At 39.3% G+C, this 21,062-nt stretch overlaps 1 protein-coding gene across 1 annotated transcript in view; it reads left to right on the top strand.

The window, feature by feature from the left end:
* The window catches only part of LOC128534555 (NACHT, LRR and PYD domains-containing protein 12-like), a 140,636-nt gene extending 119,713 nt beyond the window's left edge, over positions 1-20,923 (top strand). The window contains exons 5-8 of the mRNA XM_053509026.1: positions 79-273; positions 3,801-3,974; positions 20,215-20,388; positions 20,746-20,923. Coding sequence (XP_053365001.1) covers positions 79-273; positions 3,801-3,974; positions 20,215-20,388; positions 20,746-20,923 — 721 coding nt within the window. The remainder of the gene's footprint in view (positions 1-78; positions 274-3,800; positions 3,975-20,214; positions 20,389-20,745) is intronic.
* The last annotated feature ends 139 nt before the right edge of the window (positions 20,924-21,062 follow it).

Here is a 21,062-nt window from a genome sequence, read left to right as displayed (position 1 = left end):
AGAAATCTTTTACTAAATCATAATAAACCCCTTTTTCACTAGTCGGCCCTAACGTTAGTCCCTTTTATTTTTTCCCAGAATCAGTTGTGGTTCAGTTGGAGTGAACAGTGTGTCAGCTCTGGTGTCACTGTTCAGCTCAGAATCCTCAGGACTGAGAGAAGTGCATCTGACCCTGGAAACACTCGATCTGTCCAGGAATAAATTGGAAGACTCAGTAGTGAAGGATCTCTCTGTTGTACTGGAGAATCCTCTCTGTAAACTGAAGAATCTGAGGTAAGATCATCTCTCTGAGAGTCACATGACCTGCTCCTCAGTAACACACATTCTCTAACAGTGAGACTGAAGCAGAGGTTTTAGGTTCAACATCACTCACACCCAGATTTCCCCCATGGGCCAGTTGACGCTGCTTACTATTTGATTTTTTGGAGAAAATGTTCAGAACAACCCTCTTGCTCGCCTTTCCACTTTATTTAGGACAGTTTCACATATTAACCTTAAAAATAGCTTTGGACATTTTAGCTATGAGGAGTTTTGGGACTAAACCGTTTTGATCATCTAACATAGCAGGAATTATTTATTGTTGCACTCTCTGGTATCACCCAAATATGCATTGGTTCTCTTCTAAGTCTGGTTCCTCTCAGTGGTTTCTTCCTCATGCCATCTCGGGGAGCTTTGTCCTCACCACAGTCACCTCCGTCTTGCTCTTTATTGACCAAATTTATAAATTGGAGCAAAAAGCTAATAAGAAACTACTGCATATCGTTTTCTAAAATGAAATATTTTAAAAGAATCTTAAAAAAACATTTTTAAAACACTTTTTTTTTTTAAAGTAAATCCTAAGCCAATATAAACATCTGTTGATGAAGAGTGTGTCATTGTGTTTCTCTACAGGTTGCATGGTTGTGGTGTCTCAGATAAAGGCTGTGCTGCTCTGATTTCTTCTCTGAGATCAAACCCCTCACACCTGAGAGACCTGGATCTGTCGAAGAATAATGTAGGAGACTCAGGAATGAAGTCTCTTTCCACTGTACTGGAGAATCCTCTCTGTAAACCGCATAGTCTGTGGTAAGATCATCATACTCACATTCATGCCTGAATCTCTAGTGTGAAAGGAGCCTCTCTCTGACTAACTATGACGACATAACTTAAAGGAATTTAAATTTGTATCCGAGCTTTTGTACGATAGTCAGATTATCATTGTGAATAACTGCGACGCCTCCTCCTCTACCAGTTAGCCGAGGCTGGTGTATGTAGCTGTATCCAGGAGGACTAGCTTCATTTAGAGCTACATACTCGTCCTGTTTAATCCAGGTTTCTGTTAAACAGAGTAAATCAAACTCCTGATCTGTGATAGTTTTATTAACAATAACTGCTTTAGATGTGAGAGATCTAATATTTAACAGTCCTAGCTTCAGATCAGAGGTGCTGTCTGTGTATTCAGTGTGATCTAAATTTGTGGTATCTATGTTAATTAAATTACTAAAACAGACTTTCTGGGTCTTTCTAAAGTTTTGCTTAGCTCGGGGAACAGACACAGTATGTTTAATATGATGAACCCTAAGTGACGACTCTATGCAGCTAGCAGACGGTTGGTTTAGCCTGTCTGTCTGCTCCCTGGCCTGGGCTCTGTGTTGTCACCGATTTAACTTTAACTTTTTGTATTACAAAAAATGAGAGCAGCACCTTCCCAAATGGGATGGACACCGTCCCGCCCTAACAGGCCAGCTTTGCCCTTAAAGGTCTTCCAGTTATCTATAAAGCCCACATTATTTTCGGAGCACCACCTGGACATCCAGCGGTTCAGCGACCATAACCTGCTGTAAGCTGTCACCACATAACATTGGGATGGGGCCAGAAACATCGGAAGTCGTCTTCGCTAATTTAAACACCTCTGAAAAGTTACTCTTACTAACCTCTGATTGATGAAGGTGTATATCAGTAGCTCCTGAATGTATCACTATCTTAGAGAGCCTATGCTGTCCTAGAGCCCTAAGATTACCTGCTATATTCGGTGCTCTGGCTCCCGGTGTTGGGTAATTAAATTTAGTAATTTACCTAACACCTAACCACTGCTGCTGAACCCCTAAAGGCCTGGCTAATTTAATGTGCCTCAGTAAGAGTCTCCTATAACCAGAGCTCTTTCAGGTTTCACAGTGGGTGCATCACTGAGGAGAGAAAACCTGTTGGACACGTGAAGTGTGGAGGAGGTGTGCTCCGGTGGGCTAGCCTTAGCGTTAGCTTTGACTGAGCGAGTATGCGGCCGAGTCGTCACCCACTCGGCCCGCTGTAAGAGCTCTAATGTCTAATGAGACTTTTTACTGCAGGAGTAGAGTCTGCAAATCGTGGTGAAAAGTGTGCATTTCAGACACCAGTGTTCATGAAGGGATAACAATCTGACAAGGTGTGTGTTGTGTGTACAATGAGAGTGTAAGAACGCTGCTCAGCAGGAGGGAATGTAGTGGGTGCAGTAACATCATGTCAGCTTTATGAATGAACACTGCTAGTGTAATCTTCCTAAAGACACTAGGGTTAGGATTAGGGTTAAGGTTAGGCTGACAAGTAATTACATGGACACGTTCGGCCGGTTCCCTTATTACTCCATGATTAATTAAGCAGATCAAAGGCCTGTAGGTGGTTCTGAGTGTTACATTTGCATTTGGTAGCTGTTCATTCAAACCTTCAACATGAAAAGCCTGTCCAAGTGATGAGGTCATCATTAGGCTAAAAAAAAAACAATGTTTCTGTCACAGAGAGCTTTGGGAGTGGCTAATATGAAATGATTCATGTTCATGGTGAAGAAGAACCTCCTGGGTTACCCTGGGCTTCACAGCTGTGTTCAAGGTTCTGTCCAGTGACATTGAGAGTGCAATGAAAGCTAACAGTGGTTTATATGTACCTTTTTAAAGTCTATAGGGGTATTAGTTAGAGCTGGTCTGTCCAGCATGCTATACTCACTAGCCATAGGAACTTAGCTGTTTAAGATAAGAAGTAAAATCTTTGGACCATCAATACCAAGCTTCTAAACAACTTAGCATGAAGAACTTAAAGGGAGAGTCTTAAATATCTGGGAGTGGAGCTAGGAGACATTAACCATGTGAAAAAGAACTGAGAAGGCAAGATTAGAGAATTAAAGAAAGTTGAATAAATAAATAAATAGAAATGGCTTGTTCCAAAAGAGTCATACAAAGGAAGAACTTTGGTTATAAATCATTGCTATGGTACAAACTAGGCTGCAACAATCCACTTCCCAAACTATTAGCGGCTCTACAGGCCATGTTAGTGGATTTATACTTGTAGAGTCTTTTATACTTATTTTAATTTCTTCACCTGGAGGACATACTGTAGCAGCAGGGATAGGGGCGCATACCTAGGGAGCCTATGGAGTGAACGAGGAGCGACAACATGTTGAGGCGCAGGCTTATTATTGACGCATGCAGATGTTTTTAAAGTAACGTAATTAATAATCTGATCACTTTTTACATGTAATAATCAGTAACGTAATCAAAGTACAATTTTAAAGTAGTAATTAGTCATTTGTAGTAGATTACTTTTTTAAATAACTTCCCCAACACTGGAGACTAAAATAAAACTCTCTTTGTCTTGCTCTGATTAAAGGTCATAGTCAGTCTGTTCCCTGTTTTAGCTTCAGCTGCTGATGGTTTAATATCACACACAACAGATGAGAGAAACTAATTAAACTGTCAATCTAAATAATAAACTCATTTAACATTCACACTATCTTCAAAGTAAATCTGAAAGCAAGATGAAAAAGTTTATGGAGTGTGTTGTTGTGTCTACAGGATGATTGGTTGTGGTGTCTCAGATGAAGGCTGTGCTGCTCTGACTTCAGCTCTGAGATCAAACCCCTCACACCTGAGAAAGCTGAATCTGTCCTATAATCATGTAGGAGACTCAGGAGTGAAGTGTCTCTCTGCTCTACTGGAGAATCCTCTCTGTAAACTGGAGATACTGAGGTAAGATTATATTATTTATATTAAACCAGTAATACCAAAACATGATCTAATCCACCTCCAGGTCATAATAATAAACGATCAGGAAAAAACAATCACGATTTTGATTGATGTATAGACGCATCTCATTTCTGACGGAGATTCACGTGCATGTGTTTCCCTGCATTCAGATCACACTGTAATTTCATCCAATCAGATGCTAGAGGAGGGACAGTACCAGCCAATCAGAAGCTGGAGGGGGTACATGCTGACAACCTGTTTCTGATTGGCTCCTTTTCATGCTCTCCGTGTCCCTCAGTGCGCACGCGTCAAACTCTTACACTTTCTTCTGTTCTTTCATTTAGCAGCGAGTATAGACTTTATCACTGCATGTGTTATTTTGTTATTTTTTTTTATCAGAAAAAGGTACATTTCTTACACACACACACACACACACTAACATATATACTACTGTGTGAATAGAGACAGGTGTGTACAGTACAGTACAGTTGTAATTGGGATATAACTTACTGATTTAGTAAAATAAACCTGACGTGTTGATTCTAGCTCTTACACAGAGACACTTTTTTTAACTTGAGTGCAACAAAAGTTTTGGTTGAAAAAAATGAGAATCATGTGGATCACAATTCCAGTGGAGAAAAATCCTGAATCCCATTTTAGCCTCCCTATTCCTCAGTCCACAACAAGACAAACTGTCTACAACCAGAGCAAAATCAGAGCTGCTCCTCTGCCTAAGATCAAAAGAGTGAAGAGTGTCATTGTGTCTCTACAGGTTGGAGTCGTCTGGTGTCTCAGATGAAGGCTGTGCTGCTCTGACTTCAGCTCTGAGATCAAATCCCTCACACCTGAGAGACCTGGATCTGTCCCATAATCATGTAGGAGACTCAGGAGTGAAGTGTCTCTCTGCTCTACTGGAGAATCCTCTCTGTAAACTGGAGACACTGAGGTAAGATCATCTCTCTGAGAGTCACATGACCTGCTCCTCAGTAAGACACATTCTCTAATAGTGAGACTTAAGCAGAAGTTTTAGGTTTATTATCAATGTCAATGCTCTTCCTGCCGTAACCCTCCCATTATATCCGGGCTTGGGACCAGCACTGCATCCAGTGACTGGGGTTTGGGGTTTGGCTGGAAATTGAAGACCCAGGCCTTCCGCATGGCAGATGAGAAACCTACCACTGATAACTAAAATAATATATGTTTTTTTTTAAGTTTTTTTCCAAAGAATGCATTAAATATATAATGGCAGTAAAAGTGTATTTCACACTATGATGGTTGAACTTGAACCCTGACCTTCCAATCAGTAACTGTTTGATCCACCACTGCCCCATTATCCCCCAGCGGGGTTTAACTTGTTTCCTCTTTATCTGAAAACAGCGATGCTTTAGTTCTTTAATTAGTCCAGTCTTTTAACCTGTTTGTTCTTACACTCATACAGAACTGTTTCTAAAGCATCAATTTTGCACAGATATTAACCACTAACGTCATTAGAGATGAGAAAAAATAAATAAATTCAGTTACGTATCATGATTCTTTTATGCAGCAATCCATATACCTATCGCCATGCTGACTGCCAAATCGATTTATTGTAAATTATATACAATATTGTATATTGTATAATACTTATTTTTAAATTATTTATATATGTTTGCATTTGAGTTTGTAATATGTTGCAGTTCCTCTATAATCCTACAGATAGTGCACTCAACTAGTGATTCCCTTCCCTAACAGTCATGCTTGTCATCACATAGCTGGTGTTCTGTCGAAACATGCTACTCGCTGATGGACGCCACAAAAACAATCCTATTTCCCTTCACAACATTGTTTTTCCAACTTTTATGCGCAACACTATATGTTTATGTTTTTTTACCATATTTCGACAAAAACTCCAGAACAACACAAACCTGTTGTACAGCAGCAATGCATTCTGGGACTCTGCTAGAGATCCATCAGTGATCCTTCAGGATTTAAAATCCCTGAAATGCTCCTCTCTCTATGAAACTTGACTGGAACTCAACGTCAGTGTGACACTCCAGTATAACTGCTCTCTCACGGCCAGAATAATAGAAACACACTAACACATTAGCACCAGAATGACTATAAACAAACCTCAAATATTTCAACAGACATCCGTTGGTGTTTCAGACTGGAGGTAGACCTTAAAACTATGTGAAGGGACACAATGTAAAATTTGTGAATAAATTCTAATAGTAACATTGACTAAGGTACTGAGTGGGAAAATATATATATACTCAGCAAAAAAAGAAACGTCCTCTGACTTTTAACTGTTTTTACTTTCAGTAAACTTAATGTGTAAATATTTGTATGAACACTAAAAGAGTCAACACCATAAGACATAAACTAAAAATGTTTCCCAATGTGTCCCTGAATGAAGGGAGGCTGAAAATCTAAAGTACCAGTCAGTATCTGGTGTGTCCACCAGCTGCTTGAAGTACTGCAGTGCATCTCCTCCTCATGGACTGCCTATTGTGGACAGTCTGAGCACTGATGGAGGGATTGTGTGTTCCTGGTGTGACTCGGCCAGTTGTTGTGGCCATCCTGTACCTGTCACGCAGGTGTGATATTCGGATGTACCGATCCTGTGCAGGTGTTGTTACACGTGGTCTTCCACTGCGAGGATGATCAGCTGTCCTTCCCGTCTCCCTGTAGCGCCGTCTTAGGCGTCTCACGGTGCGGACATGGCGATTTATCGCCCTAGCCACATCAGCGGTCCTCATGCCTCCCTGCAGCATGCCTAATGCACGTTCACGCAGATGAGCAGGGACCCTGAATGAAATGACATAAGAGAATGAGCTGATCAACAATATAACAGACACCAACAAAATCTGGCAAATCAAAACCCCAAGTTATATAAAATGTCACCCAACCTGACAAAGATATTAAGTGTTGACACACACTGCTAAACTCTGTATATTCTGTATATTGTAATGATATTTGTACAGAATGTAAAGTAAGTTTCCATTTGACAGTTTAATTTTAATAAATGAATTATTAAGATGTACACATGTGTAAAAGGTTAGCCGTGGTGATTAACTAGGGACACCTGGGTGGACTGTATGATGTGACTGGTGGTTGGATTTTTTTAACTAAATTTGAAATTTAAATCTTTTTACAAAGCAATTTTGTAATGGAGTTTAGTCATCAGCAACCTACATATCTACATCTCTTCATTAAACACATGGTTGATTAAAAGTGAAACTTCCCTGGGCACTTTATTAAGGCAGTAAGTTAAAATAATTTTCCCACGGGTGTGAGATATACCTGTGGTCGTAGCCAGCGGGGCCGTGTTACCTGCAGCACAAAAGTGGTCTATTATACACAACTAACAACAAATATATATGACATTTAACACAATATGTAGATTTATTTTATTTTCTATTAATTTCACATTTCAGAGATCCAACCTACTAACCCTCCCCATATATGATGAAGTATATAAAAATACTAAACAGTCTTTAGTGTAGATGGCACTGTTTGTCAGAGAGCCCTAGCCCTTAAACACCAAAGCATTTTTAGCCATTTTTTGCATTATGTTTTAATAAATATACTGTATATGAGTCAGGATTGTGCAATATAGAATTTGCAATTATTAAATTTTTTTAGCACAATATAATCTTCAATACAAAGAACTCAATGTAAATTTAATTTTAACTAACTATACACACACGACTAAGCAAAAATTGTAAAAAGGATCATGTAGGCAAGAAATAGAACAGATTTATAAGATCACGTGTGACCATAATAATAACAATTATAATAATAATAATAATAAGAAGAAGAAGAAGAACGCATACATTAACTATACAGTCTTAAATAAAGTGACCCGTAATGAAAACCCTCTCTGTCAGCAAACATACATTTTACATCAAGGACATAATATATATCAATATGTGCATTTTTTTTTTTGTTCTACATTTTTTTATTGTCATTCCAGTTGTACTAAAATGTACATTTTCTAAAAGTAATGATGAGTTTAATTCTACATATCAGAAAACCCAAATGTACAGTTTACAAGCTCTGTATACTTGATGTGGGAAACACTGCTTTAGGGGAAACAAAAATCTGTTTATTCTGTGAGTGAATGTTCTTTCAGTGTCTCTGTCTAGTTGTTATAAACAGGGTCGCTGAAAGCAGCTGTAGACATGACGAGCAGGATTAAAACCATGCAGTTTTCCTCAATAGTTATTTCACTAAGATCCTAAAACAGTTTCGTATTATTTAACATTTTGTCATGAAGTTTCTGAATAAACCCACTGACTCAAACACGTTCCTACAGTAACACAGAGCTGAAGGTGAGAACAGGATCAGTAGGTGTGTGTATGAAAGGAGATCACAGTGCACCATCACTACTGTATGTTTATGATACAGATATAATTAAAATAATGTGGTTTTTGATTAGGTGCTAATTTACACCTGGTTTAGAGAGGAGGACAAAATAACAAAACTGATGAGTGTTAATCTCACACACTTTATTATATGAATATGTAACCAGACACACTTCTGATTTTTACACACTTTTTGTCAGATCCTTTTTAAAATGCACTAAAAGCTCAGCACCTCTGATCCTCTGTTTTCATCTCATTCTCCTGTAGAACTTTTATTCTCTGTAAAGTTAAACCTGCAGAAGCTGATGAACTCAATTTGTAATTGTGACACTCAGTTTAATAATTTTGAATACATTGTTAATTAGAATAATCAGGTGATATTAAATCCCCATGTCATTGTGAATAATGAGCTCATTTTACAAACTGATCATCTTTAAAGTTAGTATTAAACCAAGATAATCTGTTGATGAAGTGTGTGTCATTGTGTCTCTACAGGTTGCAGTGGTGTAAAGTCTCAGATGAAGGCTGTCTTGCTCTGACTTCAGCTCTGAGATCAAACCCCTCACACCTGAGAGACCTGAATCTGTCCTATAATCATGTAGGAGACTCAGGAGTGATGTGTCTCTCTGCTCTTAAGGATGATGAACATTACAAACTACAGACACTGACGTAAGTAAAAACCTCTTTTAATTAATGTTGCAAACGTATAAGAATGATCTGTTAATCCCTTTAACATTCATTTGTACATTTCTCTCAAGATATCAGATTACCAGATTAGTAAATAAAACCTTTATTGACATTAATAATAATTTATTGACAAAAAAATCTTTAAATCTTCAACATCTTTCGGAATGTCACTAGATTTTATATAATCAGATTTTTTCCATTGGTTTAAAGGTGTTTTATTTTCAGTAAAGTGTTGATATAAAATTCATGTGAAGTCAGAAGACAGGGAGTCAGACTGAGTCTACAAAATGTCACAAATGAGTTGATGAGAGTGATTGTAAATGAACTCGTCTCCTTGTGACACTCTGCATAAGCAAAGAAAACAACTAAGGACGAGCTGAAACTACTAGAATTGGGCTAAAAACTGTCCAATGCATTATTAAAACCTGAAAGGGTCGTAGTGAACCAACATCTCTGAGAAATAAATGCAGTCAGAAAAATATCTTGAATGAGTGTGTTGGGAGATCACTTAAACACTTAGGGAAAACACTAACTCATCTGCTTTACCGCTTTATCCTGTATTCAGGGTCACGAGGGACCTGGAGCCTATCCCAGGAGATTTAGGGCGCGAGGCGGGGGACACCCTGGACAGGGTGCCAATCCTTCGCAGGGCTCACACACACACTCAATCACACACTATGGGCAATTCGGGAATGCCAGTTAGCTTAATCTGCAGGTCTTTGGACTGTGAAAGGAAACCAGAGTACCTGGAGGAAACTCACCAAGCACGGAGAGAACATGCAAACTCCATGCGCACAGAGACGTGAATCGACCCTGGCTGGGAATCGAACCCTGACCCTGCAAGGCGACAGTGCTTAACCACTACACCACCGTGCAGCCCTTAGTGAAAAGAAATTATTAAAAACAATAGTAGAACCCGCAGCAATGTTTAATAGTGAAAGAAATAACATGTTCACACACACAATGTGAGGACAACCCAAGGGATTGGGACTAAACAGCTGTGTAGCCTTAAGAGATCAGGGAGGCTAATCAGAAAAAAAGGCTATAAGTTATAATCTGGGTTTCAGGACTCAACTTTTAAAAGAGTGGTTCTGGGAGCATGAAGAATCATTTTTAAACATGAACTAAACACCACATTGTGTATCATAATCAAAGCTAAAGGCACTTAAGTGAAATAATGGATTGTACAATTTTTTTATATATATAGTCATTTGTCTATTGAATTTCTTCAATAGTTTTGTCACTAAGATAAAACAAAATGGTCTTGTATTATTTAACATTTTGTTATAAATAAAGAATACCTATAAATAATCTCACTGACTCAAACACAGTCAGACAGAAACACAAAGCTGAAGGTGAGAACAGGATCAACAGGTGTGTGTGTGAGAGGAGATCACAGTGCAGGTTTACAATTAAAATAATGTACATAAAATATCACAACTGCAAAGAAATCAGTCCAGACTGGTGAGTCAAAAGTAGCTCAAGTTCTCATTAATACTGGCGACCTGGGACCTGCTCCACTTTAAAGTAAGTTTCAAACCAAGATAATCTGTTGATGAAGTGTGTGTCATTGTGTCTCTACAGGTTGGAACATTGTGGTGTCTCAGGCTGTGTTGCTCTGAATTCAGCCCTGAGATTAAAACTCTCAGACCTGAGAGACCTGGATCTGTCCTATAATAAACTAGGAGACTCAGACGTGAAGCGTCTCTCTGTTCTACTGGAGAATCCTCACTGTAAACTGGAAAGACTGAAGTAAGATTCTATTTTAAGAACATAAATTAGAATAAAAAGTCTGATTACTGACAGTCTGATCTTCTCAATAAAGTGTGTGAATTCTGTTGGATTTTGTTACAAAGACTGCATAGTCCCCACAGAGAGAAATCAGTCCACACTGGTGAGTCAGAAGTAGCTCTCATGAACACTGGGGACCTGGGACCTGCTCCCAACACACACGGTGCTAATGTACACCTGGTTTAGAGAGGAGGACAAAATAACATGTAAAACTGATGAGTGCTAATCTCACACACCTTATTAAATTAGGCAGAATCAACAATAACGGACTCTAAAGCACCAACATCCAGTATGATGAATGCGGACATGTCTTTGGCTTCGAGGCTGCAGCTGAAGACGATAGCGATGCTCAACGGCTGCAGACAGGAAGACACTGCCAGCACCGGAAACGCGTTCATCATCTCCGAGCATGACGTGAGGAGAGCCTTCACGAGAGTGAACACCAGGAAAGCAGCAGGACCAGACGGCATCTCAGGTCGAGTCCTCAGAGCCTGCGCAGACCAGCTAGCACCTGTGATCACAGAGATATTCAACCTCTCCTCAGTAGTGATGAATTGCTTTGAGCAGCTGGTCAAGGACATTATAATTTCTTCTTTACCGGACACACTTGACCCATTACAGTTCGCTTACCGTCCAACTGACGATGTCAACTGACGATGCCATCTCTCGCCTCCTCCACACATCACTCACTCACCTGGACACTAGGTGGGGAAATTATGTTTAAATGCCCTTCATCGTCTACAGCTCAGCATTTAACACCATAATTCTCTCTACACTCACCACCAAGCTGGAGCACCTGGGACTCAATTTATCGCTGTGCCAGTGGATCTCTAATTTCCTAACTGGCGAACCACAACTAGTAAGGATGGGTGGACATGTCTCATCCCTCACTCTCAGCACTGGAGCTCCCCAGGGTTGTGTTCTAAGTCCCCTGCTGTACTTTAGTCTGCTGACGACACCGTCGTGGTGAGCCTGATCTCTGATAACAACGAGTCGGCCTACCTGAAGGAGATTAGGAATCCGAAGAACTGGCGCCAGAGGAACAACCTCCTTCTAAACGTCAGTAAGACAAGGTTGATAGTGGACTTCAGCACTAAGTAGGAGAGAAACTACCAGACCCCCGTCATCAACGAGAGCCCAGTGGAGAGAGTGGACAGCTTCAAATACCTCGGTGTTCACAACACGGCGGACCTGTCATGGTTCTGTCACATCAACACCGTGTTGAAAAGGCCCGGCAGCGTCTCTACCATCTCAGACGCTTGAGAGACTTCAGAATGCCCTCCAAGGTGCTCAGGAACTTCTACTCCTGCACCATAGTGAGCATCCTGACGGAAAACATCTCAATCTGGTTCGGGAACAGCACTATGCAGGACAGACGAGCTCTAAGGAGGGTGGTGCGATCAGCTGTGCGTATCATCTGCACCGAGCTCCCTGACCTGCAATCGATCTACAGCAGGCGGTGCTGGACCAAGGCCAGGAAGATCGTAAAGGACCTCAGCCATCCCAACAATGGACGGTTCTCTCTGTTTAGGTCAGGAAAGCGATTCCGCTCCCTGAGGGCCAACACAGAGAGACTGAGGAGGAGCTTCTTCCCGCAGGCGATACGGTCTCTCAACCAGATCACTACTCAGGACTAAACAATCTCTGCGTCTTTGCACATTGCACAATTCACAGTTATAGACATTATACAGGACTAAACCACTCTGCATGTTGTACACTACACAGTAAGGGACACTTATGCACAGTTGCACATACCGCAGACATTCATGCACATTTGCACTTTTTTTTTTATATATATTTCTTATAAATTTTCTTAAAGTTTTTTATATTTTGTTCTATTTATCTCTTGTTAACTGTTTTTACATTTTAAGGTCACTGGAGGTCATCTAAGCATTTCACTGCATATCGTACTGTTTATGACTGTATGTGACAAATAATATTTGAATTTAAATATGTAACCAGACACTTTTTAAAATGCACAAAAGTCTCAGCACCTCTGATTTTCTGTTTTTATATCATTTTCCTATAGAATTTTTATTTTCAGTAAAGTTAAGTCTGCAGAAGCTGATGAACCTAATAAATGAACAATTGTTTCACTCCATGTGTTTAATAATATAGGAAAAAATAATTTACCAACAAATTATCACCAAGTGTTCTGGCTTAAAACAGACATGAATGTTAATTTTCTTTAAAATAAGTGTCCTATTGTTTTTGTGGTGTATCTTTTAATTCATGATAGTATTTGGTTTTCATCACGATTCTGACTTTTACTTCTTTGATTCTGTAATAAAATAAATCTGTACACAATAGATAAGAGAAACTTAATATAACTCTCAGTATGATTATTTTATTTACATTGTTAATTAGATTTGTTAATCAAATGATATTAAATCTCCATGTCAATTAATGAGCTCATTTTACAAACACATCATCTTTAAAGTAAGTCTTAAACCAAGATTAAAATCTGTTAATGAAGTGTGTCATTGTGTCTCTACAGGTTGTATAATTGTGGTGTATCAGATGAAGGCTGGGCTACTCTGACTTCAGCTCTGAGATCAAACCCCTCACACCTGAGAGACCTGGATCTGTCCTGTAATCATGTAGGAGACTCAGGAGTGAAGTGTCTCTCTGCTCTACTGGAGAATCCTCTCTGTAAACTGGAGACACTGAGGTAAGATTATATTATATATATTAAACCAGTTACACCAAAACATGATCTAATCCACCTCCAGGTCATAATAATAAACGATCAGGAAAAAAGTCATGATCTTGATTGATGTATAGACGCATCTCATTTCTGACGGACTCTGATTGGCTCCTTTTCATGCTCTCCGTGTCCCTCAGTGCGCACGCGTCAAACTCTTACACTTTCTTCTGTCCTTTCGTTTAGCAGCGAGTATAGACTTTATCACTGCATGTGTTAGTTTGTGTTATTTTTTTTTTTTATCAGAATAAGGTAAATATCTCACATGCGCGCATGCACACACACACTCACACACACACACACACACACACACACACACACACACTAACATATATACTACTGTGTGAATAGAGACAGGTGTGTACAGTACAGTACAGTTGTAATTGGGATATAACTTACTGTTTTAGTAAAATAAACCTGACGTGTTGAGTCTAGCTGTTACACAGAGACTATAAGAACAGAGTGAAAGACACATAGAAGGATACTAAGAGTATGTTAAGACTGAGCAATAAAACATTTAACAATAAAAATTCTATACTGTAAACACTGTATTTAATTGTAAACTACCCAACAATCTCTGTGCCATTAACTTTATGCTGATACAAATAATAATGATATAAAATAACGCATGTGATGATGAAGTAGTTGGTAGTTGTGCTGTAGTTGGCTGAAAAACACACAAGTTCTATTTATTTTAATTTATTATTGTTAACATTCTATTTATGGTCGACGGCTTTTAAGTTATTCACTTTAAGATTCTGAAATAAAGAAAAATGTATTTTCTTTTTTTGTTCTTGTTTGTTAAGAGTTAAAGTTCTGTGTAGAGACACTTTTTTTCTTTTTTTTTTTAACTTGAGTGCAAAAAACTTTTGGTTGAAAAAAATTAGAATTAGGTGGATCACAATTCCAGTGGAGAAAAATCCTGAATCCCATTTTAGCCTCCCTATTCCTCAGTCCACAACAAGACAAACTGTCTACAACCAGAGCAAAATCAGAGCTGCTCCTCTGCCTGAGATCAAAAGAGTGAAGTGTGTCATTGTGTCTCTACAGGTTGCAGTGGTGTGGTGTCTCAGATGAAGGCTGTGCTGCTCTGACTTCAGCTCTGAGATCAAACCCCTTACACGTGAGAGACCTGGATCTGTCCCATAATCATGTAGGAGACTCAGGAGTGAAGTGTCTCTCTGCTGTACTGGAGAATCCTCTCTGTAAACTGGAGACACTGAAGTAAGATCATCTCTCTGAGAGTCACATGACCTGCTCCTCAGTAAGACACATTCTCTAATAGTGAGACTGAAGCAGAAGTTTTAGGTTCATCATCAATGTCCTGAGGAGGAAGATTGTTTCTTTTCACTGCACACTGATGGTTTCCCATAACAAAATGTTGTTGCTCAGAATGAGCTTTTTCTTGTCTCATGAGACGGAATTGTGCTGTCTCATTACAAGCTCGACTTTGTCCTTTCTATTTCTTCTAAAGCTGACTTAGGAGAAACAAAGAGACATAACTGAGACACAACCTGAGGTATACATGAGAAACATTTGAGAAATCTGAGATGTACATGAGAAGCAGAATTGCATTTGAAGGAGAAGCAAATCAGCCATATACAGTGGTGTGAAAAACTATTTGCCCCCTTCCTGATTTCTTATTCTTTTGCATGTGTGTCACACAAAATGTTTCTGATCATCAAACACATTTAACTATTAGTCAAAGATAACACAAGTAAACACAAAATGCAGTTTTTAAATGATGGTTTTTATTATTTAGGGAGAAATCCAAACCTACATGGCCCTGTGTGAAAAAGTAATTGCCCCCTGAACCTAATAACTGGTTGGGACACCCTTAGCAGCAATAACTGCAATCAAGCGTTTGCGATAACTTGCAACAAGTCTTTTACAGCGCTCTGGAGGAATTTTGGCCCACTCATCTTTGCAGAATTGTTGTAATTCAGCTTTATTTAAGGGTTTTCTAGCATGAACCGCCTTTTTAAGGTCATTCCACAACATCTTAATAGGTTTCAGGTCAGGAATTTGACTAGGCCACTCCAAAGTCTTCATTTTGTTTTTCTTCAGCCGTTCAGAGGTGGATTTGCTGGTGTGTTTTGGGTCATTGTCCTGCTGCAGCACCACAAGAGTTGACGAACAGATGGCCGGACATTCTCCTTCAGGATTTTTTGGTAGACAGTAGAATTCATGGGTCCATCTATCACAGCAAGCCTTCCAGGTCCTGAAGCAGCAAAACAACCCCAGACCATCACACTACCACCACCATATTTTACTGTTGGTATGATGTTCTTTTTCTGAAATGCTGTGTTACTTTTACGCCAGATGTAACGGGACACGCAACTTCCAAAAAGTTCAACTTTTGTCTCGTCGGTCCACAAGGTATTTTCCCAAAAGTCTTGGCAATCATTGAGATGTTTTTTAGCAAAATTGAGACAAGCCTTAATGTTCTTTTTGCTTAAAAGTGGTTTGCACCTTGGAAATCTGCCATGCAGGACGTTTTTGCCCAGTCTGTTTCTTATGGTGGAGTCGTAAACACTGACCTTAATTGAGGCAAGTGAGGCCTGCAGTTCTTTAGATGTGGTCCTGGGGTCTTTTGTGGCCTCTCGGATGAGTTGTCTCTGCGCTCTTGGGGTAATTTTGGTCGGCCGGCCACTCCTGGGAAGGTTCACCACTGTTCCATGTTTTTGCCATTTGTGGATAATGGCTCTCATTGTGGTTCACTGGAGTCCCAAAGCTTTAGAAATGGCTTTATAACCTTTACCAGACTGATAGATCTCAATTACTTTTGTTCTCATTTGTTCCTGAGTTTCTTTGGATCTTGGCATGATGTCTAGCTTTTGAGGTGCTTTTGGTCTACTTCTCTGTGTCAGGTAGCTCCTATTTAAGTGATTTGTTGATTGAAACAGGTGTGGCAGTAATCAGGCCTAGAGGTGACTACAGAAATTGAACTCGGGTGTGATAAACTACAGTTAAGTTATTTTTTAACAAAGGGGGCAATCACTTTTTCACACAGGGCCATGTAGATTTGGAGTTTTTTTTCTCCCTTAATAACGTAAACCTTCATTTAAAAACAAAGCATTTTGTGTAAATTATGTTATCTTTGACTAATTGTTAACAGTTTTTGATGAGCAGAAACATTTAAGTGTGACAAACATGCAAAAGAATAAGAAATGAGGAAGGGGGCAAATAGTTTTTCACACCACTGTATAAGACCGTAATGAGATTAAAGTCAGATATAAATGAGATGCATAAAGCACAAATGGGAAATATTATAGTTTTATTGAACATATCAAAAATCCAGCAGTTTATGTGAACCTTTTAAAGTCTATAGGGGTATTAGTTAGAGCTGGTCGGTCCAGCATGCTATACTCACTAGCCATAGAAACTTTGCTGTTTAAGATAAGAAGTAAAATCTTTGGTCCATCAATACCAAGCTTCTAAACAACTTAGCATGAAGAACTTGAGGTCTTAAATATCTGGGAGTGGACCTAGGAGACATTAACCATGTGAAAAAAAACTGAGAAGGCAAGTCGAGAGAATTAAAGAAAGTAGAATAAATAAATAAATAAATAGAAATGGCTTGTTCCAAAAGAGTCATACAAAGGAAGAACTTTGGTCATAAATTGTTGCTATGGTACAAACTAGGCTGCATCAATCCACTTCCCAAACTAGTAGCGGATCTACAGGCCATGTTAGTGGATTTATACTTTAATTTCTTCACCCGGAGGACATACTGTAGCAGCAGGGATAGGGGTGAGATTAGTCTCTGTTGTTACACAGTCTATACAGTTGTGGAGGTCTATACTTGCATCAGATGATTACATACAGCTCAGGGACTGCTGCACTGGGGTGGTCAGACCTGAGGAAGGTGAGCTCAGTTCAGATCTAGTGGTGAACACATCATATGAGTGACTAACAGAATTGGGTATAATGTGTTACTGTGTAACGCGTTACTCTAATCCAATTACTTTTCCTCATAACGCAGTAATGTAACAGGTTACATTTTAAATCCATGTAATTTGATTAAAAAGGATTCAAAGATTCTTTATTGTCATACCAGCACACTTCCATGTCATGGTACGAAATTAGGACCCAGGTCCCGTTTAAGCCACATAGATAACAGATTGATATAAATATGAATATGTTTATATGTATATACATTAATATAAATAAGAGCAGTCAGAGATATTTTATGCAAGAATTAAGACGAAAAACTATACAAAGTGTATTTCACATTTTTTAAAACTATATTGCACATTTTGTACATTGGACTTACAGGGTTATATATGTATTGCACCATAGGGTTATATATTACACTAAATATAGAAATATATTGTGATTAAATACTATCCATTGTTAGCAGCTTGTGTTTGTGTTTGATTGGAGAGGACCTACAGAGCACGGCTAGAGTTCAGCAGTCTAATCGCCTCAGGATAGAAGCTGTTTTTAAGCCTGGTGGTCATGCACTGAAGGCTCCTCAGCCTCCTGCTTGAGGGAAGAGGTTGACATAGAGCATGTGCAGAGTGTATGCAGTCCTTAATAATGCAAAGGGCTCTGCCTCTGCATCCTACAGTGTACAGTTCAGTGATAGAGGGGAGCCCGCTGTTTTCACTGTCACTGTTGAACACTTAGGGACTGGAACAATAGTGGCAGTCTTCAGGCTGGTGGGAACAGATGCAGTTGACACAGAGGTGTTAAATATGTCAGTTAACACTTCTGACTTCAGTCCTTACAGTAAGTACCCTCCCTGGTATGTTATCAGGGCCTGCAGCTTTACGGGGGTTAATTCTTTTTAGAATCCTCTCCACTTCGGCTGTTGTTACTCTGAGGCGCGTGTCATCTGGAAGTGATGGGAGCTTAGTACAGGGAGGAGGGTTGTCGTGTTCCTCAAAGCGGGCATAGAATGAGTTTAGTATATCAGGCAGGGACGGGTCCCGAGGGCATTGTGCATCTTTGGTGTTATAGTCTGTGATGTACTTAATGCCCTTCCACATACCCTGCGGATCGTTGGAAGTAAGGTGCCCCTGGATTTTCTGGGCGTATGTGGCTTTAGCTCTCACAACACCTGCCGTCAGTTGTTTCCTTGCCATCTTTAGCGCTGATGCATCACCTGCCCTAAATGCTCCTCTTTTTTCCTGACCAGTGGTTGCGGTCCGCACGGAAAAACCGAAAGCCATCAATTTGATAGACTGAGTCCGGGATGTTTTGGTTTAGCCAGGATTCTGTTAGGCAAAGAACAGCGCTATTTCTCATCTCAGAGTGAGCATTAATCCTCAAACGTAGCAGGTCTATTTTATTATCCAGAGAGCGGATGTTAGCCAAGAAGAGAGTTGGAATCGAAGGTCAGCTAGCCTTTAACCATGCAGGGGCTCCCGCCCGCTTTTCTCTCTTCTGTCTGCGAGCACATCGTTTCCTATTGCCTGCTGTCCCCCTCGCTCTGCTACGCCACTCTGTTGTTCTCAGGAGCTGCTGTTTCCGAGTTCGGATTTCAGTCTTGGTGGAATAGAAATAATCGACCTGTCTCTGATGTGCAACAGTTCAGTTACACTATATTTCACTCACGTTTTCAGCGCTGAACAAGCGATATCTGTTGTATCTGGTGTGCTATCTAGAGTCTTTGTTACAGGAGCTCGAGAATCGCCGCCATCACTACTCAGGTTACAGTTACCAATGTCAATAAAATTATGTTACTACCGTTAAAAAAGTAGTGTTAAAAAAAAAAAAAAAATGCATTTAAAAATCACATTTTTACGTGGCAGCATCAGTTAATGATCATGTGCTTTAATCAATCGTCGGAGAGCTTTGAAGTTTTACATTAGAAGTTGTAACTGGTTCACTCTCTTTGCACAGACACACGGACACGAGGCGAGGTCTTACAGGAAAAGGGGTCATTTTATTTATAAAACACAAGGAAGGAGAAGGGTTAAAGAAGAGAAGTGTTTCCATGAAGACGGTCCTGTCCTCGGCTGAAGCAGACAGCTGTTCTCTGAGGAATTGTGATTTTAGTCGCTCGATAGTTCAGGACTGGACTCCATTTTAACTTAAACACATCTCCTGTTATACTGAACTTCCAGTCTCACACAGTATGATGCAGATTAATCCCTGCTCTCTGTTTCACCCAGATGAGGATGGGTTCCCTGCTGAGTCTGGTTCCTCTTAAGGTTTCTTCCTATTACCATCTCAGGGTGTTTTTCCTCGACACTGTCGTCCTCAGCTTGCTCAACTCAGGGACAGTCTTATCGTTTTACTTCATACACATTTACATTTCATACAAACTTAAATAATTCCTTTGATTGTGTAAAGCTGCTTTGTGACAATGTCAATTGTTAAAAGCGCTATACAAATAAAATCTAATTGAATTGAATTGAAATTGAAAGCTGATTACTTGTTACATGTTATAATCAGTAACGTAATCAAAGTACACTTTTAAAGAAGTAATTAGTAATTTGTAGTAGATTACTTTTTTAAATAAATTCCCCAACACTGGAGACTAAAATAAAACTCTCTTTGTCTTGCTCTGATTAAAGGTCATAGTCAGTCTGTTCCCTGTTTTAGCTTCAGCTGCTGATGGTTTAATATCACACACAACAGATGAGAGAAACTAATTAAACTGTCAATCTAAATAATAAACTCATTTTACATTCACACTATCTTCAAAGTAAATCTGAAAGCAAGATTTAAAAAAAGCTTATGGAGTGTGTTGTTGTGTCTACAGGATGGAGCGTTGTGGTGTCTCAGATGAAGGCTGTGCTGCTCTGACTTCAGCTCTGAGATCAAACCCCTCACACCTGAGAGACCTGGATCTGTCCTATAATCATGTAGGAGACTCAGGAGTGAAGTGTCTCTCTGCTCTACTGGAGAATCCTCTCTGTAAACTGGAGACACTGAGGTAAGATTATATTATATATATTAAACCAGTAATACCAAAACATGATCTAATCCACCTCCAGGTCATAATAATAAACGATCAGGGAAAAAAAAACAACTCGATCTTGGGTTATTCACTTTAAGATTCTGAAATAAAGAGAAATGTCATTTCTTTTTTTTCTCGTTTGTTAAGAGTTAAAGTTTTGTGCAGTGACACTTTTTATTTATTTATTTTTTAACTTAAGTGCAACAAATATTTTGGTTGAAAAAAATGAGAATCATGTGGATCATAATTCAAACTGTCTACAACCAGAGCAAAATCAGAGCTGATTCTCTGCCTGAGATCAAAAAAGTGAAGTGTGTTGTTGTGTCTCTACAGGTTGTCTAAGTGTGGTGTCTCAGATGAAGGCTGTGCTGCTCTGACTTCAGCTCTGAGATCAAACCCCTCACACCTGAGAGACCTGGATCTGTCCTGTAATAATGTAGGAGACTCAGGAGTGAAGTGTCTCTCTGCTCTTAGGGATGATAAACATTACAAACTACAGACACTGAAGTAAGTAAAAACCACGTTCGATAAATATTAAAAAAGTATAAAAATTATCAATTGATCCCTTTATCATTAGTTTTTACATTTCTCTTTAGTTCCAATAAATATCAAATAGGAAATAAAACCTTTATATCAATAAATATTATTAT

The sequence above is a fragment of the Clarias gariepinus genome, chromosome 12 (genome assembly GCF_024256425.1).
Source record: "Clarias gariepinus isolate MV-2021 ecotype Netherlands chromosome 12, CGAR_prim_01v2, whole genome shotgun sequence".
In the NCBI taxonomy this organism is placed as follows: Eukaryota; Metazoa; Chordata; class Actinopteri; order Siluriformes; family Clariidae; genus Clarias; species Clarias gariepinus.
Note: the sequence above shows the minus strand (reverse complement) of the source record. Positions and strands in the feature narration are given on the sequence as shown.